The sequence below is a fragment of the Bombina bombina genome, chromosome 7 (assembly GCF_027579735.1).
Source record: "Bombina bombina isolate aBomBom1 chromosome 7, aBomBom1.pri, whole genome shotgun sequence".
In the NCBI taxonomy this organism is placed as follows: domain Eukaryota; kingdom Metazoa; phylum Chordata; class Amphibia; order Anura; family Bombinatoridae; genus Bombina; species Bombina bombina.
In genome coordinates this window covers 60890323-60917795 of record NC_069505.1, presented here as the reverse complement: position 1 = coordinate 60917795, position 27473 = coordinate 60890323, and the positions used below count along the sequence as shown (strand labels likewise).

At 38.7% G+C, this 27473-nt stretch overlaps 1 protein-coding gene across 1 annotated transcript in view; it reads left to right on the top strand.

The window, feature by feature from the left end:
- The window catches only part of LOC128665888 (serine/threonine-protein kinase MRCK alpha), a 420939-nt gene that overhangs the window by 149968 nt on the left and 243498 nt on the right, over window positions 1–27473 (top strand). The window contains exon 2 of the mRNA XM_053720136.1: window positions 11171–11262. Within this exon, the coding sequence (XP_053576111.1) occupies window positions 11171–11262 (92 nt within the window). The remainder of the gene's footprint in view (window positions 1–11170; window positions 11263–27473) is intronic.

The window sequence follows — 27473 nt, the reverse complement described above, 5'->3', positions numbered from 1 at the left end:
CTGTGATCTCAACAGATGCAAGTCTGACAGGTTGGGGAGCTGTATGGGGGTCTCTGACAGCACAAGGGGTTTGGGAATCTCAGGAGGCGAGATTACCAATCAACATTTTGGAACTCCGTGCTATTTTCAGAGCCCTTCAGTCATGGCCTCTTCTAAAGAGAGAGTCATTCATTTGTTTTCAGATGGACAATGTCACAACCGTGGCATATGTAATGTCAATCATCAAGGAGGGACTCACAGTCCTCTGGCTATGAAAGAAGTATCTTGAATACTTGTTTGGGCGGAATCCAGCTCCTGTCTAATTTCTGCAGTTCATATCCCAGGTATAGGCAATTGGGAAGCGGATTATCTCAGTCGCCAGACATTACATCCGGGCGAGTGGTCTCTTCACCCAGAGGTATTTCTTCAGATTGTTCAAATGTGGGGATTTCCAGAAATAGATCAGATGGCTTCTCATATAAACAAGAAGCTTCCCAGGTATCTGTCCAGATCCAGGGATCCTCAGGCGGAAGCAGTGGATGCATTGTCACTTCCTTGGAAGTATCATCCTGCCTATATCTTTCCGCCTCTAGTTCTTCTTCCAAGAGTGATTTCCAAGATTCTAAAGGAGCGTTCGTCTGTTCTGCTGGTGGCTCCAGCATGGCTTCACAGGTTTTGGTATGCGGATCTTGTCCAGATGGCCACTTGCCAACCGTGGGCTCTTCCGTTAAGACCAGACCTTCTATCACAAGGTCCTTTTTTCCATCAGGATCTCAAATCCTTAAATTTGAAGGTATGGAGATTGAACGCTTGATTCTCAGTCATAGAGGTTTCTCTGACTCCGTAATTAATACTATGTTACAGGCTCGTAAATCTGTATCTAGGAAGATATATTATCGAGTCTGGAAGACTTACATTTCTTGGTGTTCTTCTCATCATTTTTCCTGGCATTTTTTTAGAATTCCTAGAATTTTGCAGTTTCTTCAGGATGGTTTGGATAAAAGTTTGTCTGCAAGTTCCTTGAAAGGACAAATCTCTGCTCTTTCTGTTCTTTTTCACAGAAAGATTGCTAATCTTCCTGATATTCATTGTTTTGTACAGGCTTTGGTTCATATAAAACCTGTCATTAAGTCAATCTCTCCTCCTTGGAGTTTGAATTTGGTTCTGGGGGTTCTTCAAGCTCCTCCGTTTGAACCCCTGCATTCGCTGGATATTAAATTACTTTCTTGGAAATTTTTTTGTTTCTTTTGGCCATCTCTTCTGCTAGAAGAGTTTCTGAATTATCTGCTCTTTCTTGTGAGTCTCCTTTTCTGATTTTTCATCAGGATAAGGCAGTTTTGCGAACTTCATTTAAATTTTTACCTAAGGTTGTGAATTCTAACAACATTAGTAGAGAAATTGTAGTTCCTTCATTGTGTCCTAATCCTAAGAACTCTAAGGAAAGATCGTTGCATTCTTTGGATGTAGTTAGATCTTTGAAATATTATGTTGAAGCTACTAAAGATTTCCGAAAGACTTCTAGTCTATTTGTTATCTTTTCTGGTTCTAGGAAAGGTCAGAAGGCTTCTGCCATTTCTTTGGCATCGTGGTTAAAGTCTTTGATTCATCATGCTTATGTCGAGTCGGGTAGAACTCCGCCTCAAAGGATTACAGCTCATTCAACTAGGTCAGTCTCTACTTCCTGGGCCTTTAGGAATGAAGCTTCGGTTGATCAGATTTCCAAAGCAGCAACTTGGTCTTCTTTGCATACTTTTACTAAATTTTACCATTTTTATGTGTTTTCTTCCTCAGAAGCAGTCTTTGGTAGAAAAGTACTTCAGGCAGCTGTTTCAGTTTGATTCTTCTGCTTATATTTTCAGTTTTTTTCATTATAAGATTTAAACTTTATTTTGGGTGTGGATTATTTTTCAGCGGAATTGGCTGTCTTTATTTTATCCCTCCCTCTCTAGTGACTCTTGCGTGGAAGATCCACATCTTGGGTATTCATTATCCCATACGTCACTAGCTCATGGACTCTTGCTAATTACATGAAAGAAAACATAATTTATGTAAGAACTTACCTGATAAATTAATTTCTTTCATATTAGCAAGAGTCCATGAGGCCCACCCTTTTTGTGGTGGTTATGATTTTTTTGTATAAAGCACAATTATTCCAATTCCTTATTTTTTATGCTTTCGCACTTTTTTTCTTATCACCCTACTTCTTGGCTATTCGTGAAACTGATTTGTGGGTGTGGTGAGGGGTGTATTTATAGGCATTTTGAGGTTTGGGAAACTTTGCCCCTCCTGGTAGGATTGTATATCCCATACGTCACTAGCTCATGGACTCTTGCTAATATGAAAGAAATGAATTTATCAGGTAAGTTCTTACATAAATTATGTTTTTCTGGTCCTAGGAAAGGTCAGAAAGCTTCTGCTATTTCCTTGGCTTCTTGGTTAAAGCTTTTGATTCGTCAAGCTTATTTAGAGTTGGATCAGGCCCTGCCTCAGAGAATTGCAGCTCATTCTACTAGATCAGTCTCCACTTCCTGGGCTTTTAAGAATGAAGCTTCAGTTGATCAGATTTGCAAAGCGGCAACTTGGTCCTCTTTGCAACCATTTACTAAACAGCTGCCTAAAGAACTTTTTGGTAGAAAAGTTCTTTAGGCAGCTGTTTCGGTTTGATTCTTCACTAGCTCATGGACTCTTGCCAATATGAAAGAAATTAATTTATTAGGTAAGTTCTTACATAAATGATGTTTTTCTCCCATTTTCCAGCCCCCTGTATCACGTGACAGACATGAGCCAATCACAGACTAGTATAATATACCCTGTGAGGTTGAGCACATGCTCAGTAGAAAGTGCTGTGTGATTGGAAAGTGTCTTAAAACGGCTTCTCTATCTGAATCATAAAAGTTTATTTTTCTCTATTGTCCCTTTAAAGGGACAGTGTACTGTAATATTTTCTTTCTTTAATGCATTCCAAGTGATCTATTGTAGCTGCTGGAGTCTATCAAATTCTTTACAGATATAATGGGCGCGATCCGATTTAGATCGTAGTTTGCGGTGCAAGCGAGGGAACCCCCGCTGCCCATAGTTTCAGCTCGCAACTCGAGCTATCCCATATACGGCGCCGTCAGATGCTAAAGTGCCGTAAGTCTGACAAACCAGCGATGTCCAGAAATCTGCGTAAGTACAAATTTCTGGAGTCTCCAGTGACTTATGGCACTTTAGAAACTGCCGTCGCCTACAAAACCTGATTAAGTTATAAAATCTCCCGTACTGTCTAACACACCTCCCAAACACAGCCCGACACGTATACCCCTCTATCCGCTATCCCCCCTCACTCTCCTAATAATAAAAAATGTATTAACCCCTAAACCGGCGCTCCCGGAACCCGCCGCACCTAATAAAGTTATTAACCCGTAAACCACCACTCCCGGACCCCGCCGCACCTAATAAAGATATTAACCCCTAAACCGCCACTCCCGGACCCCGCCACCACCTACATTAACTACCCCCTAATGTGAGCACCTTACACCGCCGCCAGCTATATTAACTACCCCCTAATGTGAGCTCCTACCCCACCGCCAGCTACATTAAAATGATTAACCCCTAATTTAATCCCCCTACACCGCCGCCAGCTATATTAAATTAATTAACTCCTAAAATACTAAACTATCCCTACCACTAAACCTAAGTCTAACCCTACAAATAGCCCTGAAAAGGGCTTTTTGCATGGCATTACCCCAAAGTAAACAGCTCTATTGCCAGCCCTTAAAAGGGCTTTTGGCGGGGCATTGTCACAAAGAAATCAGCTCTTTTGCCTATAATTTAAATCCCCCTATACCGCTGTCACCTATAATAAATGTATTACCCCCTAATCTAATCCCCCTACACCGCCGCCACCTATATTAACTATATTACCCCCTAATCTAATCCCCCTACACCGCCACCACCTATATTAACTATATTAACCCTAATTATATAGTAGGGTTAATATAGTTAATATCGTTATTATATTATATATATATATTAAGTATAATAACCCTATCTAACTCTAACACCCCTAACTAAATTCTTATTAAAATAAATCTAATTTAATATTAATATTATTAATTAAAATATTCCTATTTAAATCTAAATACTTGCCTATAAAATAAACCCTAAGATAGCTACAATGTAATTAATAATTACATTGTAGCTATTTTAGGGTTTATATTTATTTTACAGGTAACTTGGTATTTATTTTAACTAGGTACAATAGCTATTAAATAGTTAATAACTATTTAATAGCTACCTAGTTAAAATAATTACCAATTTACCTGTAAAATAAATCCTAACCTAAGATACAAATACACCTACACTATCAATACATTAAATAAACTACAAACATCTAAACTAAAATACAATTAAATCAACTAAACTAAATTACAAAAAAACCCCACTAAATTACAAAAAATAAAAAAAGATTACAAGAATTTTAAGCTAATTACACCTATTCTAAGCCCCCTAATAAAATAACAAAGACCCCAAAATAAAAAAATTCCCTACCCTAATCTAAATGTAAAAAGTTAACAGCTCTTTTACCTTACCAGCCCTTAAAAGGGCCTTTTGCGGGGCATGCCCCAAAGAAATCAGCTCTCTTACCTGTAAAAAAAACACAATACCACCCCCCAACATTACAACCCAAACCCCCCTTAAATAAATCTAACACTAAGCCACAGAAGATCTCCCTACCTTGAGTCGTCTTCACCCAGGCAAGAGACATATTTGTACATCCACCAATTAGCAGCTAGCTTCCAGTAGTGCGTTACTGCTCCTTAGCCTATGTATGCTTTTCAACAAAGAATACACAAAGAACAAATCAACTTAGTTAATTTGATTTAATAAGTCATCATAAATCAAGGACACATGTTTTCTTTCTTTAAAAAAAACCCACATTTTTTCTTTCATGATTCAGCTAGAGCATGTGTTTTTAAACAACTTTTCAATTTACTTCTATTATTTAATTTGTTTTGTTCTTTTGGTATCCTTTGTTGAAAAGCATACCTAGGTAGGCTCAGGAGCTGCTGATTGGTCTCAGGAGCTGCTGATGGGACAAGCCCAGGTACCACGTCAAGGTCCTTTCCAATACCTGGGACCCTAAAACAGGCATACAATGAAAGCTCTCAAATCCAAACAAACTGAGAACAAGTGAAGGGTGCACAGGCTTATGTAATCACCCTAGACATATACAAAACATGGAAGGGGACTGCACTCTCATACCGGACCGGTACACATCCCATGACCCTGCAACATGCTCAGCCCTGGGTGCTCACCGGCACTCACAGAAAGCTTGGACAGGACCTTGACGTGGTACCTGGGCTTGTCCCATTTGGCCAGATGCGGTAACTAACCTTTCCATTTTTGCTTTTAAAGCTTAGCTGAGAGCTTGTGAGTGCTGGACTTTCTCTGTGTGATGTATTAATTTGTTTTGTAATGTTCCCTATGGTTCTTGCACCCAGACCTGTCTGGAGTTAACTGCCTGTGACTCTGGGGACAGCACAGCTTCCTGTGAGTGTCGATGAGCACCCAGGGCTGAGCATGTTGCAGGGTCATGGGATGTGTACCCGGTCCGGTATGAGACTCCAGTCCCCTTCCATGTTTTGTGTGTGTGTATATATATATATATATGTATATGTATGTGTGTGTATGTATATGTATATGGCTGCACCTCACTGACAAGACCCACAATAGGCTGAAACGTACGTCTGGGGTTTTGCTGTTTCTCTCGTTCAGAGAGGGATAGCCTGGTATTTCGGGGCTGGACTGTACTGTTAAGTCAGGATCAGACTGATGTGCTTCAGGAAAGTTCTTCTCTGTGAAAGGCACATGTTGAGCAAAATAGGCTGCTTCTTGGGTGGTAATTAGCCATAGAACAGGCTATTATGCTTTTGTTCGTTCCCAGGTTGAGCGCTTCTCTCTTTTTATTTATACCTAAGTATCTCTTCAACACAGAATTCCATGAGAACAAAGCAAATCTTAGCATAGAAGTGAAATGGCTCTCCGGGTGCACAGGAGTGAAGAAGTACGTCCCTGTCGACAAAAACAAGAGGAGACAGATGCGCCACATGGCCCAATATTGCTTGATCCAAAGCAGATTGATATGCATATAAGGAGTAAAGTCACATTTGTGAAAGCACCTCAGTCAGTGCTGTAGAGACAGTCTGGGATCTATTGCAGTCACCCAGAAGACCAACCTCCCACAAAGATGTGGTATCTGTATCTAAACGATAAGAAAAACACAGGTGCCTATATGGCCTAGTATAGCTGGGACAATGGTGAATCAATGCCAATGATAAGAGTGGTACTCACAATAGTTGTAGCATCTCCCTTGATGCTATAGGAGCAGGATGGGGTCAATACAGTCACCCACCAGACTTGGTATTAGGCACTCAGGACAATGTGTTGATCCAGAAGTCAGCAGTGATCAGGAAAATCCTAAAAAAAACCTCAGCAGGAGGGACAAATCACAATATGATGGTAGCAAGTGTTCAAAGTAAAAAGTTACTTTATTAAAATATTAAAAACAAAGGCGACGCGTTTCTTGTGAAGGGGGGTTTTAGCCGTCGCAGGTTTAGATGGCAGCTGGATATGCACGCAAATTTTGCTAAGTATACTCACTCCTGACACGCCACATAACCACAAACCCCCCCTTCACAAGTTTTTATTATTTTCTATGCGTCACGCATCCTCTCTTGACCAATCATAGAATAGACTTATGTTTGAATCACAAGTCTTAGTTAGACATGTGTAATGGGATCTGTAACACGCCAACTACGAGGTTACCATTATTTTGTTACATTAATTAGATAAGTTTACCATCGCCACTTGTGTATATATTTTAGTTGCAACACACTGTGAGACTACTTAGGAATCACTTGATCTACAAAAAGTTTTCTGGGTATGTCTTTTTATATCACTCATTCCAATGGTATATTACGTGCCTTGGGTTTTTAAAAATGCTGTAATCTGAGATGTTTTTGCACAAACATTGAATGGTGGGTTATGTTGTTAATATCTTCACTTATCATGAATTTTATGTAGATTAATTATACGACTATCAAATGTAGATATAAATGAGATGCATGTTTATTTATTTGTTTTAACATATGCTTGATGATTAATTTTGTCAGTAGTAATTTGATTGGCCAATAGGGCACCATCTGTTTACTTGGCCCCTCCTGTTACCATGTGATACTGATTATTTTTAATTAGATGTATTGTATATATATCAAGTGTTCTAAAAATGTTTTATGAAGCCTGATGAAACAGCCTTATGATGAGAAATGCGTCACCTTTGTTTTTAATATTTTAATAAAGTAACTTTTTACTTTGAACACTTGCTACCATCATTTTGTGATTTGTCCCTCCTGCTGAGGGTTTTTTGGGATTTTCCTGATCACTGCTGACTTCTGGATCTCCACATTGTCCTGAGTGCCTAATACCAAGTCTGGTGGGTGACTGTATTGACCCCATCCTGCTCCTATATGATCAAGGGAGATGCTACAACTATTGTGAGTACCACTCTTATCATTGGCATTGATTCACCATTGTCCCAGCTATACTAGGCCATATAGGCACCTGTGTTTTTCTTATCGTTTAGATACAGATACTACATCTTTGCGGGAGGTTGGTCTTCTGGGTGACTGCAATAGATCCCAGACTGTCTCTACAGCACTGACTGAGGTGCTTTCACAAATGTGAGTTTACTCCTTATATGCATATCAATCTGCTTTGGATCAAACAATATTGGGCCATGTGGCGCATCTGTCTCCTCTTGTTTTTGTAGATTGCTGCTTTTGGATCCCGGCCTGGATCTTCACAGATAGCTGCCTCCATCCCTCTATCAGACTTTTATCCTATTTATATACATATCATCTTATTTGATGCATCATGGTGCTATTCAGCTTCTAATGACACTATTGTATCATTAGTCTTACTACTTTATTTGAGGTCATTCCTGTGTATATTACCTATCTCCTATTTTGTTAGATTAACAATTTTACATACTTATTGCTATCTATAATATTGGGGTTAATATACACTCTTTTGCTGCTACTATTTATTCATGAGACCACCTTAGTAGTAACAACTACTTAGTTTTATTTCACACATTGTCCCTACATTATTACCATTTATCCCTAGTAGAGTATACTAGGTCATTCATTTTAAATATTTTCTTGGCCTGTTTGGACTCTAGCTACTATCTTTGACTGTATTAGGGCGCCCCCTATCTGTTTGACGTCCCTGTCAACCGGACTTTGATAAATTTTGCCCTTTTTATTCAACACACATTTTTTGATTATGATACTCAGCGGCAACATTATATCTCCAAACAGTTGCCAGATACCTTGTGGTACTGGGAGGACTAGTGAGTCAGATTGGTGGCCCCTGTTCTGTGGGTTGAGCTCCTGTCTGCCTGTCTATCTTTCTATCAAATTACCTAAAGTAGCCATTTAATTTGCAGTATTTGCAGGTTACAGAGCATGGACGTCCACAAGGGGGTGCAAGGTGAGCATTTCCCCCCTGGATTTTCCTCCCCACCTAGAGTACAATCGGCAGAAAAAAAAGTCAATTTCATGTCTGTTTTTTTTCAATCCCCTTAAGTGTAGCTCCGTTTTAGAGGAAGAAGCACAGAATTCTGGGACTTATATTGCATTCTGGACTTTTTAGCTCACTATTTCACTCTCAGTATTGTGATTCTGCAATTCTGGACTCTAATTCCCAGCATGCTTTGTACAGTGGTGTGGAGTGAGCTTCCTAGAAGGCAGAATGTTTTGCATGAGATCATGCCCCCTCCTCCTTTCTGTGTGTGTATTTGTCTCCGAGACACTGGGGAAGGCAGCTGGGAGTATTGTCTGACCCTTTTCACAGGCTTTTATATTTATTTGTATGGTCAGACCTGCACAAGAGGTAGTGAGGGGAGCGGGTGCACTGTTCCAGTAATTTTAAACTCTGCACCATTACTTCCATGTTATACATACAGTATATACTCACTCTCACCACCTTTTTAGCAGAAGCAAATAATTAAGTATCTCATTAATGGCAGTCTGCATTTTCTGTGCAGAGTCCTCCTACTCACATACTGGAATAATTTGTTAGACGTTTTGCCAATAGCACAAATGGAGAAATGTATATTTTGCATATCTTTGGTAACGTACTGTAAGCAGTTTTAGACTTTATTTTTTAACTTATGTTGGTTCTTTTGTGTTTAATTTTGATTTAGTTTTTCTTTTTAGTAACTGTATAATTCAGCAAATCAAATAAGTGAAACACTAAAAAAAATTAATAAATACAACTGTATGCTCCTATTTTCATTTTTAAGGAGTCAGGATAAAGACATTGATTTTATTACACCCCAAAAAAGGGACAGTATACATACTTTCATGTAACTGAATGTAATAGACACTACTATAAAGAAGAATATGCACAGACACTGATGTAAAAATCCAGTATAAAACCTTTTTAAAAACTTACTTAGAAGCTCCCAGTTTAGAACTGTTTATGAGGTTAGGCTGGAACACCTAGTGAAATGGGCTGGGAAATCAGGAAGAGCAGACACCCCCCCTGCATATGAAAATACAAATGAAACAAACAATAGCAGCAGGAATCTGTAGACATGGGTCTTCATCTGTCACTTTGGGGCTTGGTTAGGGGTCTGAAAATCAGCACAATGTTATGAAAAAATAAGGAAAACTATATACATTTACTTTGGTAATCAAATATACCTATTTCTCTTAGTAGTCTTTGTTGAAATATACCTCTTTTCATTAGAGCATACTAAGTTAGGCTCAGGAGTGTGCAGGTGTCTTGAGCACTAAACGGCAACAGAGTTTGTAACAATGTTATTACTGATGTTTTCTGCTCAGTGGTGCTAAGGGACACACGCAAGCCCTTGGAGAACTTCGGGCATAGTTTGGACAGTCCTACCCAAGAACCACTACTGCCTGCTCATTAAATGAACCAAAGCCATCATGTGAGCTATATATAATTGTAGACTACTTTCTGCACTCTTGGTGTGTCATTGTCTTGAGGTTGTTATGGTGTTCCTTGTCTGCCCTCAGATGGTAGGACATCATCTCTTACTTGCAAAGATGATGCACCATAGACCATGTCCTCTGTGTTTTCCTCTTAACAGAGTTCCTCAGGTGATTTTATGGGGGTGCTTAAGGAATTATATGCACCCCAAACCTCAAATATTTCAGCTGGCCTCAATTTGCAGGATAGACTTCTTTATATATAGGTCCAGTGCTCTATATAAAGAGGTAAAGGAGGTAGGGCGAGATACAAAATAGATGTAGGAAATTAGGTTTTCCACCTATACCTCTGCACCCTTGATATTTTATATTTGTAGATGACAATTTTCACCAAAACAATACAATAAACCCTCAAATCCAGGTGGTTCTCTCTGCAAAACACTTTTTAAAAACTCTGCCCTAACTTTTTCTAACAAGCAGAATATTTATATATATTGATCTAATCTAGGTCCCTCCCACTGTAGGGCAACACAAGTAGAAAATAGCTTTGCTCTGTCCATCTCCATTAGAAGGAAACTACTAGTCTTCCCATCTAAATGCAATGTGAACAATACAAGCAGAATTTAATTTTCCATTAGCAACAATGCTTCTTGTAAGAAATATTATGGTTTCCGTGGCATATGCACATATGCTACATATAATTAGTGGATTTCGATTGAAACACCATGACAGCTGGCGGTAGTGTGTATTGCATCAGTGAAGACTTAATTTGTTTCATTCAAGTCACTCCTTACTCTCTGAGACGGTGCAGTGTTTGAATGCTGGTGCACGGGTCATTTATAGCATATGTGCGTGCGTATGCTGCTTAAAAACTGTAATAACTTTTAAAAGACTAATTTTTGATAATGGTAGTGTATTGCAAAAAGGTTTCTATTCAAAATTAAAATGCACCCACACACATTTCAGTTCTGACCTTTCTATCCCTTTAATTGATGTGTTCTATAAATCAGAATAACTATGTACAGTGCTTAACATGATACTCTACACCTTTATAAATACGCAGACTTGATTGAAAAATGTACTGTAGTACTCCTTCCACCTACACGGTGACACATCAGAGAATTTGTGTGCTTAAAAGATGACACAAACCAGTGGAAATTAACTCAAATGTTTGTTCCTCCCTAAATTAGCTGAGCCATTTACTACGAAAGTCAAACAAATGAGGTTGAAACGAGAAGACTTTGAGATTGTAAAAGTTATCGGCAGAGGAGCATTCGGAGAGGTGAGTCCAGTCCTGACAATGGGGTACAGTAAGATATGTCTTGGGTTTAAAATAGAGTTTCTCATCCTGTTGAGAGCAGATCCAGTAAGACACAGGTAATCATTTGATAACAACATATTCCTTTTAGCTATTTCTCCAGACAGCAAGACAGTAACACCACTAAAAACTGTAATCTTTGACATGTGTAAGTGTTATATCAGTTGACTTGCTGGACATTCAGTGCACTGGAATTTATAGACTGAAAATAATGACTTACCTTCGTTCAAGAAAATAGTAACGTATCTTTGTGGGAAACTAATTTAACCGTATGTTTTGTTTTTTGGTGTGTATGTATGTGTGTGTGTGTGTGTGTGTGTGTGTGTGTGTATGTGTGTGTGTATGTGTGTGTATGTGTGTGTATGTGTGTGTATGTGTGTGTATGTGTATTTAATAGCTATTGTACCTAGTTAAAATAAATTGAAAGTTGCCTGTAAAATAAAAATAAATCCTAAGATAGCTACAATATAATTATTATTTATATTGTAGCTATATTAGGGTTTATTTTAAAGGTAAGTATTTAGTTTTAAATAGGATTAACTTAGTTAATAAGATAAATATTATTTAGATGTATTTAATTAATATTTAAGTTAGGGGGTGTTAGGGTTAGACTTAGGTTTAGGGGTTAATAATTTTATTACAGTGGCGGCGGTGTAGGGGGGGCAGGATAGGGGTTAATAACTTTATTATAGGTGGCGACGGTGTAGGGGGGGCAGATTAGGGGTTAATAAGTTTAAGATAGGTTGCGGTGGGGTCCGGGAGCGGCGGTTTAGGGGTTAAACTATTTATGTGCGGCGAAGTACGGGATCGGCAGGATAGGGGTTAATAACTTAATTCTAGGTGGCGGCGGTATAGGGGGGCAGGATAGGGGTTAATAGGTATAATGTAGGTGGCGGCGGTGTCCGGGAGCGGCGGTTTAGGGGTTAATACATTTATAAGAGTTGCGGCGGGGTCTAGTAGCGGCGGTTTAGGGGTTAATAACTTTATTCAGTTGCGGGGGGCTCCGGGGGCACCGGTATAGGGGGTAGAACAGTGTAGTTAGTGTGGGTGCTTAGTGACAGCTTGTCAATAAAGCTGTAAAAAAGCCGAAGAGCAGCGAGATCGGATGAGTGATAACTCTCACAATCCGCTGCTCATCGCCCCGTACTTAGTGCGCGGCTTTTTGACAGCTTTTTTGATAACTTAGGCAAACTTATTCAGGTCCGCGGCGGCGATGGTAGACGAGCTTAGGCGGGCGTATTGGGCCGGCGAAGGCAGGTAAAGTAGACGCCTATGTGTTTTATAATGTTTATGGCCTGAATACGGTAGAGAGAGAGTTTTGGGAGGGTCTCGGCTTGAAATTATTTCATTTTATTGGAAAAAATATAGTTATTGTTGGAGACTTTTATGTCTTTTTCACATATTTTAGATAGATCTAACAGGAGAAACACTACCCGGAAAAATAGAGAATAAAAAATTCTCCGGAATTTCTGCCAGAAATGGGAGTTCAAAGATATTTGGCAAACACAGTACCCTGATTGTAGAGAGTATACGTGTCGGTTTAAGGTACATACATCTTTCTCCAGAATAGATTTCTTCTTAATTTCAGGCCACATGTTGGGGATGAAAATTAAATCTGATATAAGAGAAATAGTCTGATCAGACCATGCCATCATCTCTCTGGAGATAGGATGCAGAGACCAATATTTGGCAAATAATGCTAGACTTTTCTTCTCACAATATCCCATTCGCAATCCACATTTCAAAGCTTGGCTACAAAATAAATGGAAGGAATTTGCTGATATTAATATGGATTATCTGGATAGGCCGGAAATATTCTGGGAAACTGCGAAGGCAGTCCTAAGAGGGGCTATTAAAGCATATTTAGTGAGAAATACGGCTATAAGGAAAAGGAGGGAGGAACAACTATCTAATGCTGTCCAAAATAGTTATAGAAAATATATTAATAACCCGTCTGTTGGCTTATGGAATAAAAATAAAGAGAATAGATTAGAGTGTGATCTATTTTTGAAACAAAAAATGAATATTGAGGAACAAAAGCAAAAAGCATTCCTTTCAGGTATACAAGGCACCTCAGCTAAATTTTTAGCTAAGATCTCTAAAACGAGACAACAGAAGAATTGTATAACCTCTCTGAAGTATCAGAATAAAAGGTTTTGTAATGTTATGGAGATGAGGTTTACTCATCAAATCAGATTAATAAAGAGTATTTTTGGCGCAACGTTAATCTACCCCAAGTTTCGAGAGCTGATCTCCAAAGTTTAAATGAACCTATTACAGTAACAGAAATATCTAAGACTATAGCTAAGTTAAAATAAGGAAAATCCCCAGGACCAGACTCGCTCCCAGTTTTATAAATTATTACTTGATCAAGTAAGCCCCATCTTATCTTCCCTATTTAACAAATATTTCATAGGGAATACACCACAGTCATTGCTTTTTTCCGCATTGAATATAGCATTAATACTTAAAAAAGACATGATCCGGAACTTCTAACATCATACAGACCTATTTCCCTATTGAACCAAGACTACAAGATCTTAACGGCTATTATTGCCAAAAGATTGAAAGCTTGTTTGAACTATATTATTCATCCAGACCAGACGGGCTTCATGACAGGTAGGAACCCAGTTAAGAATCTACAAAAAGTCCAACAGGTACTAGACTTTTTCTGGAATAAAATAACAGGTAAATAGTCCCATTCTAAGCCGGATCTAGCAATTCTCATGGTCGATGCTAAGAAAGCATTTGACTCTATCATTTGGGACCATTTATTTTCATCATCGGAAGGGTTTGGACTGACGGGTTCTTTCCAACAGTTTGTTCGGCAGCTCTATCAGGCTCCCCTCTCAGCAATCATAGTGAATGGAGATATTTCTGATAGTTTCCCTCTGAAGAGGCTGTCTGCTCTCCCCATTATTGTTCAACCTGTCTTTGGAACCCCTCGCAATATATATGAGACAAGAACTAAAAGGTATTCAGTTAGGAGGACAAGACGTGGTGCTCTCTCTTTTTGCAGATGACCTTTTATTGTTTTTGAGTAACACAGCAGATTCCATCCATCAAGTTTTGCGGATCTTTAATTTATTCATCTCCTTCTATAAGATTATGAAAATTGGAATTATTCTGGATATACAAACCACCACAGGTACCCTCTCGCCCTTTCCAGGAGACTAAACAGATTAAATATCTAGGCATTACCATGAGTAGTAATCCGGAATTTTCGTATGAATTGAATTTTGTGAAGTGTCTTAATTATTTCCGGACCAAATTACAGAGTTGGACTAGCCTTCCATTCTCGATCACTGCCCGTGGTATGTTGATTAAAGCTATTCTTTTCTCGAAATTACTTTATCTGCTTCAAAACTTGCCACTCCTTTTATATAAAAATGACATTTCTTTCCTCCATAGGATCTTTAACAAGTTAATTTGGCAGGGGAAGAAACCACGTATCTTTCTTTTTACTTTAACAATGCTCAAGTCGCAGGGTGGCTTGGCATGTCTGAATATTACATTTTATAATTATGCAGCCCTATGTAAATTTGCATTGAATTTGATTACTTTATGAATAAGAATCCAAATTGATTAACCCTTTTGCACTGTCAGAAATTCTACATTATCCTTTTCCCAAGCTCCCTAGCACTATATCACAACTTTATTTTTTTAAATATAATATTCATGCGTGGCACAAAATGTGTATTAAATTTCTGTATATCAGAATTCCTTCCCCTATCAGGTAATCCTGATTGTCCACCTGGGTTGGGTACTTCTGTGTTTTCATTATGGGCTGACAAAGGACTTAAATCTGTAGGTCAGTTATGTGAAGAGAGGTAATTGATTGTATGATCCTTTGAAGAACTGAGATTGTCCTATAACCTTCCAATAACTAATTTTTATGCCTATCTACAGGTTCAGGGGGCACAGGTTAGACATTTGATAGGGAATCTGAGACGAGAAATCGTCACAGAACTAGATATAGGGAAATTAGGACAAGTGATTAAGTGCTATCAGGAGGGGGTGAACACCATCTCCCAAATCTATAAGCTGCTATAATAATCGATATATCTAATATGTTAGTTAAGTGGACTAAAGCTAACATTTTTATAGATAGGGAAATGCTACTGCATAGTATGGTTCTTGTTGTTAAGGCTGTGGTTTCTGCTAGCTGGAGAGAAGCACATGTTAAAATAATAAATAGGTGATACCTTACCCCAGCTAGAATGATAAAATGGGCACAGGACAAAGGGAAGTGTCAGAAGTGTGGATTACAATGGGCGAATCTAGTTCATTGCTTATGGGCATGCCCAAAAATCTACCAATTTGGCAAAAAGTTAACTTTTTGTGTACTAGGATACTGGGAATTCATTTTAAATTTGATCCCATCCAGAAATTTTTCTTACGCAGATATTCAGTCACCATCCCTAATGTCCGATTTATTAATGCAATGATTTTGGTAGGGAGGAATTTGATACTAAAGAACTGGAAAGGTAGTAATGGACCTACATTTTCAGAGTTTCTCAAAAGTGCCCAATATCAGATGATATTTTAACAGTATAACTTAAAAAATTATAATAAGCAGATCGGTCACTTTTTAGTAAATGGAAATTGCTAATCAGCTCTCTAGCACTAGAAATACGACAAGTAGTCTCATATTTCAAGACTTCTAACTGGGTTAGGCAACAATTTGAATTAGGGACGCTACCCAGGATATGGTTCCCAGAGGCCTATGTGAGTGTGGAAGCCCAGGTGGGAGAATCATTTTTGCCCCACCCTTTTTTTTCTTTCTTTTTCCTCCTTCCTTTTATTCCTTTTTCCACTGCTTCTCCCATATAATACAATCAAATACTATAGTAGAGCACATTGTATGCATTTAATTTCCTTAAAGGGACACTGAACCCAAATTTTTTATTCAGATAGAGCATGCAATTTTAAGCAACTTTCTAATTTACTCCTATTATCAATTGTTCTTCGTTCTCTTGCTATCTTTATTTGAAAAAGGCATCTAAGCAAGGAGCCAGCCACTTTTTGGTTTAGCACCCTGAACAGCACTTGTTTATTGGTGGGTGAATTTATCCACCAATCAGCAAGAACAACCCAGGTTGTTCACCAAAAATGGGCCGGCATCTAAACTAACTTTCTTGCTTTTCAAATCAAGATACCAAGATATGAAGAAAAATTGATAATAGGAGTAAATTAGAAAGTTGCTTTAAATTGCCTGCTCTATCTGAATCACAAAAGTAAAGAATTTGGGTTCAGTGTCCCTTTAACCAAGGGCTGCTCTGTGGTTACACATCTATAGAGTTAACGGTAGTTAAGTCAATACACTCTGAGGTTATTATCTGGTTAGTAGTAGTACTGCTTGATCGAAATTAATATGTAAAAAGAACTTTTGTTTGTTTGTTTTTTTTTTGTTTTTTTTCTTCTTTCTTTTTCCTTTTTTATGTAAGTATGAGAGGAGCTGTGTCTTTTTAATACTTACTCTGTATAGTTAAACGATGAAGGGGAATTTATGCCAGGAGATCCTAAGGCCACCAAAATGATAAAATGTTTTTTGTTAATTAAGCTACTCAATGATTTTAATACAAGTAGAGCTGCGTCTCCAATTATTATATTGATACGATTTCTTTCATGTAATTAGCAAGAGTCCATGAGCTAGTGACGTATGGGATATAAATTCCTACCAGGAGGGGCAAAGTTTCCCAAACCTTAAAATGCCTATAAATACACCCCTCACCACACCCACAAATCAGTTTTTACAAACTTTGCCTCCTATGGAGGTGGTGAAGTAAGTTTGTGCTAGATTCTACGTTGATATGCGCTCCGCAGCAGGTTGGAGCCCGGTTTTCCTCTCAGCGTGCAGTGAATGTCAGAGGGATGTGAGGAGAGTATTGCCTACTTGAATTCAATGATCTCCTTCTACGGGGTCTATTTCATAGGTTCTCTGTTATCGGTCGTAGAGATTCATCTCTTACCTCCATTTCAGATCGACGATATACTCTTATATATACCATTACCTCTACTGTTTCTCGTTTCAGTACTGGTTTGGCTTTCTACTACATGTAGATGAGTGTCCTGGGGTAAGTAAGTCTTATTTTCTGTGACACTCTAAGCTATGGTTGGGCACTTTTTTAAAGTTCTAAATATATGTGTTCAAACATTTATTTGCCTTGACTCAGAATGTTCAACATTCCTTTTTTTCAGACAGTCAGTTTCATATTTGGGATAATGCATTTGAATCAATCATTTTTCTTACCTTAAAAATTTGACTTTTTCCCTGTGGGCTGTTAGGCTCGTGGGGGCTGAAAATGCTTCATTTTATTGCGTCATTCTTGGCGCGGACTTTTTTGGCGCAAAAAAACTTTTCTGTTTCCGGCGTCATACGTGTTGCCGGAAGTTGCGTCATTTTTTGACGTTCTTTTGCGCCAAAAATTTCGGCGTTCCGGATGTGGCGTCATTTTTGGCGCCAAAAGCATTTAGGCGCCAAATAATGTGGGCGTCTTTTTTGGCGCTAAAAAAAATAAAATAAAAAAAAAATAAAAAATATGGGCGTCGCTTTTGTCTCCACATTATTTAAGTCTCATTTTTCATTGCTTCTGGTTGCTAGAAGCTTGTTCTTTGGCATTTTTTCCCATTCCTGAAACTGTCATTTAAGGAATTTGATCAATTTTGCTTTATATGTTGTTTTTTCTCTTACATATTGCAAGATGTCTCACGTTGCATCTGAGTCAGAAGATACTTCAGGAAAATCGCTGTCTGGTGCTGGAACTACCAAAGCTAAGTGTATCTGCTGTAAACTTTTGGTAGCTGTTCCTCCAGCTGTTGTTTGTATTGAATGTCATGACAAACTTGTTAATGCAGATAATATTTCCTTTAGTAAAGTACCATTACCTGCTGCAGTTCCAACAACATCTAATGTTCAGAGTGTTCCTGATAACATAAGAGATTTTGTTTCTGAATCCATTAAGAAGGCTATGTCTGTTATTCCTCCTTCTAGTAAACACAAAAAATCTTTTAAAACTTCTCTTTATCCAGATGAATTTTTAAATGAACATCATCATTCTGATTCTAATGATTCTTCTGGTTCAGAGGATTCTGTCTCAGAGGTTGATGCTGATAAATCTTCATATTTATTTAAAATGGAATTTATTCGTTCTTTACTTAAAGAAGTTTTAATTGCTTTAGAAATTGAGGATTCTGGTCCTCTTGATACTAAATCTAAACGTTTAGACAAGGTCTTTAAATCTCCTGTGGTTATTCCAGAAGTTTTTCCTGTTCCTGGTGCTATTTCTGAAGTAATTTCCAGAGAATGGAATAATTTGGGTAATTCATTTACTCCTTCTAAACGTTTTAAGCAATTATATCCTGTGCCGTCCGACAGATTAGAGTTTTGGGACAAAATCCCTAAAGTTGATGGGGCTATTTCTACCCTTGCTAAACGTACTACTATTCCTACGGCAGATGGTACTTCCTTTAAGGATCCTTTAGATAGGAAAATTGAATCCTTTCTAAGAAAAGCTTATCTGTGTTCAGGTAATCTTCTTAGACCTGCTATATCATTGGCTGATGTTGCTGCAGATTCAACTTTTTGGTTGGAAACTTTAGCGCAACAAGTAACAGATCATGATTCTCATAATATTATTATTCTTCTTCAGCATGCTAATAATTTTATCTGTGATGCCATTTTTGATATTATCAGAGTTGATGTCAGGTTTATGTCTCTAGCTATTTTAGCTAGAAGAGCTTTATGGCTTAAAACTTGGAATGCTGATATGTCTTCTAAATCGACTCTACTTTCCCTTTCTTTCCAGGGTAATAAATTATTTGGTTCTCAGTTGGATTCTATTATCTCAACTGTTACTGGTGGGAAAGGAACTTTTTTACCACAGGATAAAAAATCTAAAGGTAAAAACAGGGCTAATAATCGTTTTCGTTCCTTTCGTTTCAACAAAGAACAAAAGCCTGATCCTTCATCCTCAGGAGCAGTTTCAGTTTGGAAACCATCTCCAGTCTGGAATAAATCCAAGCCTTCTAGAAAAGCAAAGCCAGCTTCTAAGTCCACATGAAGGTGCGGCCCTCATTCCAGCTCAGCTGGTAGGGGGGCAGATTACGTTTTTTCAAAGAAATTTGGATCAATTCTGTTCACAATCTTTGGATTCAGAACATTGTTTCAGAAGGGTACAGAATTGGTTTCAAGATAAGACCTCCTGCAAAGAGATTTTTTCTTTCCCGTGTCCCAGTAAACCCAGTGAAAGCTCAAGCATTTCTGAAATGTGTTTCAGATCTAGAGTTGGCTGGAGTAATTATGCCAGTTCCAGTTCTGGAACAGGGGCTGGGGTTTTATTCGAATCTCTTCATTGTACCGAAGAAGGAGAATTCCTTAAGACCAGTTCTGGATCTAAAAATATTGAATCGTTATGTAAGGATACCAACATTCAAAATGGTAACTGTAAGGACTATCTTGCCTTTTGTTCAGCAAGGGCATTATATGTCTACAATAGATTTACAGGATGCATATCTGCATATTCCGATTCATCCAGCTCACTATCAGTTCCTGAGATTCTCTTTCCTGGACAAGCATTACCAGTTTGTGGCTCTGCCGTTTGGCCTAGCTACAGCTCCAAGAATTTTTACAAAGGTTCTCGGTGCCCTTCTGTCTGTAATCAGAGAACAGGGTATTGTGGTATTTCCTTATTTGGACGATATCTTGGTACTTGCTCAGTCTTCACATTTAGCAGAATCTCATACAAATCGACTTGTGTTGTTTCTTCAAGATCATGGTTGGAGGATCAATTCACTAAAAAGTTCATTGATTCCTCAGACAAGGGTAACCTTTTTGGGTTTCCAGATAGATTCAGTGTCCATGACTCTGTCTTTGACAGACAAGAGACGTCTAAAATTGATTTCAGCTTGTCGAAACCTTCAGTCACAATCATTCCCTTCGGTAGCCTTATGCATGGAAATTCTAGGTCTTATGACTGCTGCATCGGACGCGATCCCCTTTGCTCGTTTTCACATGCGACCTCTTCAGCTCTGTATGCTGAACCAATGGTGCAGGGATTACACAAAGATATCTCAATTAATATCTTTAAAACCGTTTGTACGACATTCTCTGACGTGGTGGACAGATCACCATCGTTTAATTCAGGGGGCTTCTTTTGTTCTTTCGACCTGGACTATAATCTCAACAGATGCAAGTCTTACAAGTTGGGGAGCTGTGTGGGGGTCTCTGACGGCACATGGGGTTTGGGAATCTCAGGAGGTGAGATTACCGATCAATATTTTGGAACTCCGTGCAATTTTCAGAGCTCTTCAGTCTTGGCCTCTTCTGAAGAGAGAGTCATTGGTTTGTTTTCAGACAGACAATGTCACAACTGTGGCATACATCAATCATCAAGGAGGGACTCACAGTCCTCTGGCTATGAAAGAAGTATCTCGAATTCTGGTTTGGGCGGAATCCAGCTCCTGTCTAATCTCTGCGGTTCATATCCCAGGTATAGACAATTGGGAAGCGGATTATCTCAGTCGCCAAACGTTGCATCCAGGCGAATGGTCTCTTCACTCAGAGGTATTTCTTCAGATTGTTCAAATGTGGGAACTCCCAGAAATAGATCTGATGGCTTCTCATCTAAACAAGAAACTTCCCAGGTATCTGTCCAGATCCCGGGATCCTCAGGCGGAGGCAGTGGATGCATTATCACTTCCTTGGAAGTATCATCCTGCCTATATCTTTCCGCCTCTAGTTCTTCTTCCAAGAGTAATCTCCAAGATTCTGAAGGAATGCTCGTTTGTTCTGCTGGTAGCTCCAGCATGGCCTCACAGGTTTTTGTATGCGGATCTTGTCCGGATGGCCTCTTGCCAGCCGTGGACTCTTCCGTTAAGACCAGACCTTCTGTCGCAAGGTCCTTTGTTCCATCAGGATCTCAAATCCTTAAATTTAAAGGTATGGAGATTGAACGCTTGATTCTTGGTCAAAGAGGTTTCTCTGACTCTGTGATTAATACTATGTTACAGGCTCGTAAATCTGTATCTAGAGAGATATATTATAGAGTCTGGAAGACTTATATTTCTTGGTGTCTTTCTCATCATTTTTCCTGGCATTCTTTTAGAATTCCGAGAATTTTACAGTTTCTTCAGGATGGTTTAGATAAAGGTTTGTCCGCAAGTTCCTTGAAAGGACCAATCTCTGCTCTTTCTGTTCTTTTTCACAGAAAGATTGCTAATCTTCCTGATATTCATTGTTTTGTACAAGCTTTGGTTCGTATAAAACCTGTCATGTGTGAATTCCAACAACATTAGTAGAGAAATTGTGGTTCCTTCATTATGTCCTAATCCTAAGAATTCTAAGGAGAAATTGTTGCATTCTTTGGATGTTGTTAGAGCTTTGAAATATTATGTTGAAGCTACTAAGTCTTTCCGAAAGACTTCTAGTCTATTTGTCATCTTTTCCGGTTCTAGAAAAGGTCAGAAAGCTTCTGCCATTTCTTTGGCATCTTGGTTGAAATCCTTAATTCACCATGCTTATGTCGAGTCGGGTAAAACTCCGCCTCAAAGGATTACAGCTCATTCTACTAGGTCAGTTTCAACTTCCTGGGCGTTTAGGAATGAGGCTTCGGTTGATCAGATTTGCAAAGCAGCAACTTGGTCCTCTTTGCATACTTTTACTAAATTCTACCATTTTGATGTGTTTTCTTCTTCTGAAGCAGTTTTTGGTAGAAAAGTACTTCAGGCAGCGGTTTCAGTTTGAATCTTCTGCATATGTTTTCATTAAACTTTATTTTGGGTGTGGATTATTTTCAGCAGGAATTGGCTGTCTTTATTTTATCCCTCCCTCTCTAGTGACTCTTGCGTGGAAAGATCCACATCTTGGGTAGTCATTATCCCATACGTCACTAGCTCATGGACTCTTGCTAATTACATGAAAGAAAACATAATTTATGTAAGAACTTACCTGATAAATTAATTTCTTTCATATTAGCAAGAGTCCATGAGGCCCACCCTTTTTGTGGTGGTTATGATTTTTTTGTATAAAGCACAATTATTCCAATTCCTTATTTTATATGCTTTCGCACTTTTTTTATCACCCCACTTCTTGGCTATTCGTTAAACTGATTTGTGGGTGTGGTGAGGGGTGTATTTATAGGCATTTTGAGGTTTGGGAAACTTTGCCCCTCCTGGTAGGAATGTATATCCCATACGTCACTAGCTCATGGACTCTTGCTAATATGAAAGAAATGAATTTATCAGGTAAATTCTTACATAAATTATGTTTTTGTGCGTTGTGGATCAGCATGATTATTATGGAACTAAAGGAAATAAGCATGAATATTGTTACGATTTACCCTGACGGTCACATGTGATGTTAATATCTGACACGTCGATTATATCTATTGTATCTGTTTTTTATTTTTTAATAAATACTTAATTTTTTTTTTTTTTTTAAATTATGTTTATATCAATGTTTATTTATTTAGGTGTAAATTTAAAAAATAAACAAAGAGACAGGACTCCAATTTGTTTCTTTCATGAATCAGAATATACAATTTTTAAACTACTTTCCAAATTACTTCTATTGTCAAATTTGCTTCATTAACTTGTTATCCATTTTTAAAGGAGCAGCAATACACTACTGGGAGTTAGCTGAACACATTGGGTTAGCCAATGACGAGAGGCATATATGTGCAGCCACCAATCAGCAACTAATTCCTACCAATACATTGCTGCTCCTGAGCCTACCAAGGTATGCTTTCAACAAAGGATACCAAGAAAACAAAGCAAATTAGATAATAGAAGTTCATTGGAAAGTTGTTTAAAATCCCATGCTCTATCTGAATCGTGCCTTTAATGTTTACATTGGAGAGTTGGTGTTAGTACTTTACATTCTTAGACATACAACATAGACTTTATATCTTGGCCCTCCCTGGTGATACTTACCAATCTCTCAAGAGGTGTGGATAAAACTGGCCACTCCTCTAGTTACCTGAAGCACCACCCACTCCTCCTAGTTCTGACAAGACTAGGGGTCCCTCTCCGTGATCCAGGTGCCTTTGGGTAACTGTCTGTGCACCTTTCCCCTTATTTGCTGTTAGCTCTGTCTTGCCTCTTTAACCCAGCGCCATTAGAATTTTGTTCTTCAGTCACTGTTGTGGCATACGGTGGTAGGTCTGGAGTTTCCTTGTGGGAGCCGCCATGTTTCTGTGACATCATTAGAAGGCAACATCACAGGGGCATCTTTTGAGGGGGCTCCTGATCGCATGCACAATTCAAATCTAGTTTCAGCATGGGCCTTTCACAGGTGTGCTTGGAGTTGTCTCTTCTTTCCCACAAAGATTTGTTGGCCAGTTATTATTTAAGTTTAATTCCGCAGGCATTGCAGTTTTGTTTGGCTTCTTTTTATGCCTTGTCTGGGAGTTGTAATTTAAAAAAAGCTATGTATGTTATATGCAGACCATTTACTTATTATTGTTATTGGATCTGTAACTCCTCACTCTGCATCTGCTCAAGGGACATTTTACATGGGTGTGAGGTATGTTTGTTTTAAAAAAGTTTTTTTGTGCAGCTTTCCTTTCTTTCCTAAGATATGGTGAGTCCAGGACGTCATCAATTACTAGTGGGAATATCTCTCCTGTCCAGCAGGAGGCAACAAAGAGCACCACAGCAAAGCTGTTAAATATCACTCCCCTTCCCATAATCCCCAGTCATTCTCTTTGCCTCTGTCAATGGAGGATGTGAAGTTTGGTGTCTGAAGAAATAAAATCCTTTTATGAGATAGTTTTCCCTGCAAGCAAGGATTTGGGTATATCTGTAGTCCACGTCAATCTCTGCTGCAGAGTAGTGGTGGCTTTTAAGCAGTTAGGAAGTTGTAAGGTGGTGCTTACTTTGTTTCCTAACATATTGCTGCCCTAAGTATAGAAAGCCAGAGTTGGTTACTCTGTTCTTTCTTTTTTCCCCACAGGTCTCTGTAAGGAGTTTGTGTTCTTTCACACCATGTGAGCTGTCTTTCTGCTGGGCGGCTAGACTGCAGGTAAGCGCTTTTTGTCTACTAGGTATAGGAGACTTTGCACTTTAGAAGATTCATTATTTCTATTCTGTAGTTTCTTTATATGATTTAGTAATCCTTTAAATGGGATTCGTTAGGCAGTATGCAGGCACTATGTGACTTGGGGATTGCACAGTGTTTTTTTGGACCAGGTGCTGATAGAATTTTATTGTCGGCTAATGTTCTGTTTTGATTTTTTGATGTTAGTAACAGTTGTTGCTATGTCTTTTTCGTATTGTGCGCCTTTTTCTTGTCTGCACTTTTCTGGATGTGCTGGTCATGTGATCCATGTGTTTCCATTATATGGAACGGATCGGCGTCTGTGTTGTTTCTGCAGTCTCTCTCAGTGTATGTGCAGTTGTGTGTCGATCTCTATGTCCTCTTTCAAGTCCCCCGGAGTTGCGGTAGGCAACGTTTTTTTGTCTCTCTTAAAGTGACAGTTGTCCTTTATTTTAATCTATTTTTTCCTTTTTTTTTCTGGTGCTGATTTTTCTAAGCTATGGACATGGATAATGATATTGTTTTTAATAAATATTTATTATGTTTTTTTTTTTTTGTTTTTTATGATAACTTTTTATTATTGAGGTTCAGTTCAAAACATACAGACAAATTCCTTTCAATACAATCCATATGCAAAAAGTTATACAGTAACAAGTTATGAAATCTTAATACACGAAACAGCTATATGGCATTGTTTAAAATAAAACAAATAACATTATGTTTGCTCTATTAATGGTGAGTCTTCTAAATGATAGCAGAGGCCACTTTCAGACCTCACAGTAGGGCATGAAACTACAGAAGACAACTATGAACAGTAGGGGACCACTTTTGGGACCTCACTGGTAGACCTCTATTTTTTAAAATTTTACAGGATATATTTATAAAACAAGTTTTCATGTGCAAGTAGAATGGGCTCTGACTAATAGAATGAAAGAAACACTATAATCTTCTATAAAGAGTGTCTAGAGACCCTTATAAACAGTGATATACCTTGTATTAGTCAATGTAGTAGACAAATGTAAACAACTGTAAACCAGGCTGCTATCATCATGAATGTGCTCATTTGAAAACTGACACAAAAACACTCATATTCAGTGTCATGGACAATGTTATGAAACTAAGGACATCAACTGACGGATTGGAAGGCAGTGGGCAGACATAGCTTGTGTCTTAGATGTAGGTGAGGACAGAGGGGGCAAAGGACAATTATATACAGGGTCGTATACTAGGAGAGGGTAATAAGGAGAGTGTTCGGAACATTTTCCAGAGGCAGCCCTGTATTAAATAGCTCTATTCCAATATTTATTATATTCTTTGCTTTAAATAGGAAAATGGGTGTAACACACATACATATTCTAAGGCAGCGCGCCATATTGCTCATAAAAAAAGTAGACGAAAGGAGAGAGGGTAATAAACACTCCGTAGACAATCAGCTCCTACATATGCTTTAACCAATATGGGCTAAAGTTCAACTTGATAACATAACAACCCCATCCGAAAAGTGAAACTTCATGGATATACACATAAACACTATCCACGTAAAGTTAACTAACTATGTCATATTAATATAGTATGAACTAATACATTTATTTAAATGTATACAGCCATGTGTTGCTAGAGTCTAGGCAGGTTTGTATCTATGCGTCTGTTTAGTACTTGTAGTAAATTGATAGTTAGTCAATAGAGTTTTTATGGCACCCATCTGGTAAAAACTCTAAGTCCGTCAGGTCATCGTAAGCACCTTAACCAACTCCAGCTCTCACTAAAAAAGTTCCATCTGCGGGGTTAGTAGACAAGCGCCTGGTGTTCACTGAGTCCCAACTTGGATGTAGATTTCTTTTAAGCCAAGATCTTGGTATCTGAGGCATCGCTTGTCTAGGCTTATCTCTTCTATAAAAGGATCGGGTCTCCCTAGGTAGTGAAGCCCCACTGCTCAACTTATTGCCGCCCTTCTGCTCCACCATGCCAGGCCACATCTGTATACTCGATTCTACCCTGTAGAGATGCAAGGCCATGGTGCATGGATGCGGGGTTACCTTCGAGCCTGTCATCTTTCCGTAGGCCCTCAAATTAACAGGAGTCTTCTGAACTTGATCGCCACGTGGGGAAAGTTGTGGCCTGTCTCAAGGAGCAGAGAGAGATAGATCCCTTGTTAATGGCACTATTCCAGAACAGTGGCTCTGCGGTAATTTATAGGTTGTCAGTCGATGCCGGTCTGCTTGTGAAATGACAGTTCGTAAGCTCTCTAGTAGATCATGGAAGTGTTGAGTTATAAGCGACTGGACCCTTCACTCCCAAATGTCTACCGCCTCCATTAGAGCCATTTGCATACGTTCCTTTCAGAAAATGTTTTGAGTGTTTTATATTAAAGTCCAGAGACTGCTCCTTCGAGCAGCTATCCTATTAAAGGATCTCGTAACCCCAGAGTTTGGGGGGGGTAACGTTGTGGCAGCCCCAGACAGGTGCAAGAATCCCAGCACAGGGTCGCTTCTTAGTATCCTCACGTTCAGTTACAAAAATGGCTGACAGGCCTGTGAGAGATCTCGGCACAAATCTTTCCCATAGAGCATAGGCGGTAACACAGTCAAGTCCTCAATATTGAGCACATCAATTCCCAGCTAGGCAATTGTCCTTTCATGAGCTTAATTCAATATTATTACTATGGGAAACTTATAATCAGACACTCATAGACCGGGAGCTTCACACAGGCGCGTCCTGCCACTATGAAAATAGGCTCCTCCCCCCATATTTATTATGTTTAGAGGCACAATTGTTTCTCCTTTGCAATTTTGCACTACTTTTTTTAGCTACAACGCTTCAATGTAAAGAAAAATTTTGTACTACTTTTTTTAGCTAGAACGCTTCAATGTATATTTTCCTGCAGATTTCGCACAGATATCTTCCGCAGTATCTGCAGCATTATCTGCTTTTCCTGTTTTAGGAAAACACAAGAGGAAAACTAAACACTTAATAGATAGTAAGGGGCCTGTTTCAGCAGCTACTATACAGGTTGATCTTCCTCATAACTCTAGGGAGGGCATTACCTCAGTTCCTTCTGAGGGTAAAATCTCTGATTCTGACAGTGTTAATCTTTTGTCTGAGGTGGAAGAAGTAAGCTTTATGTTTAAGCTTGAACACC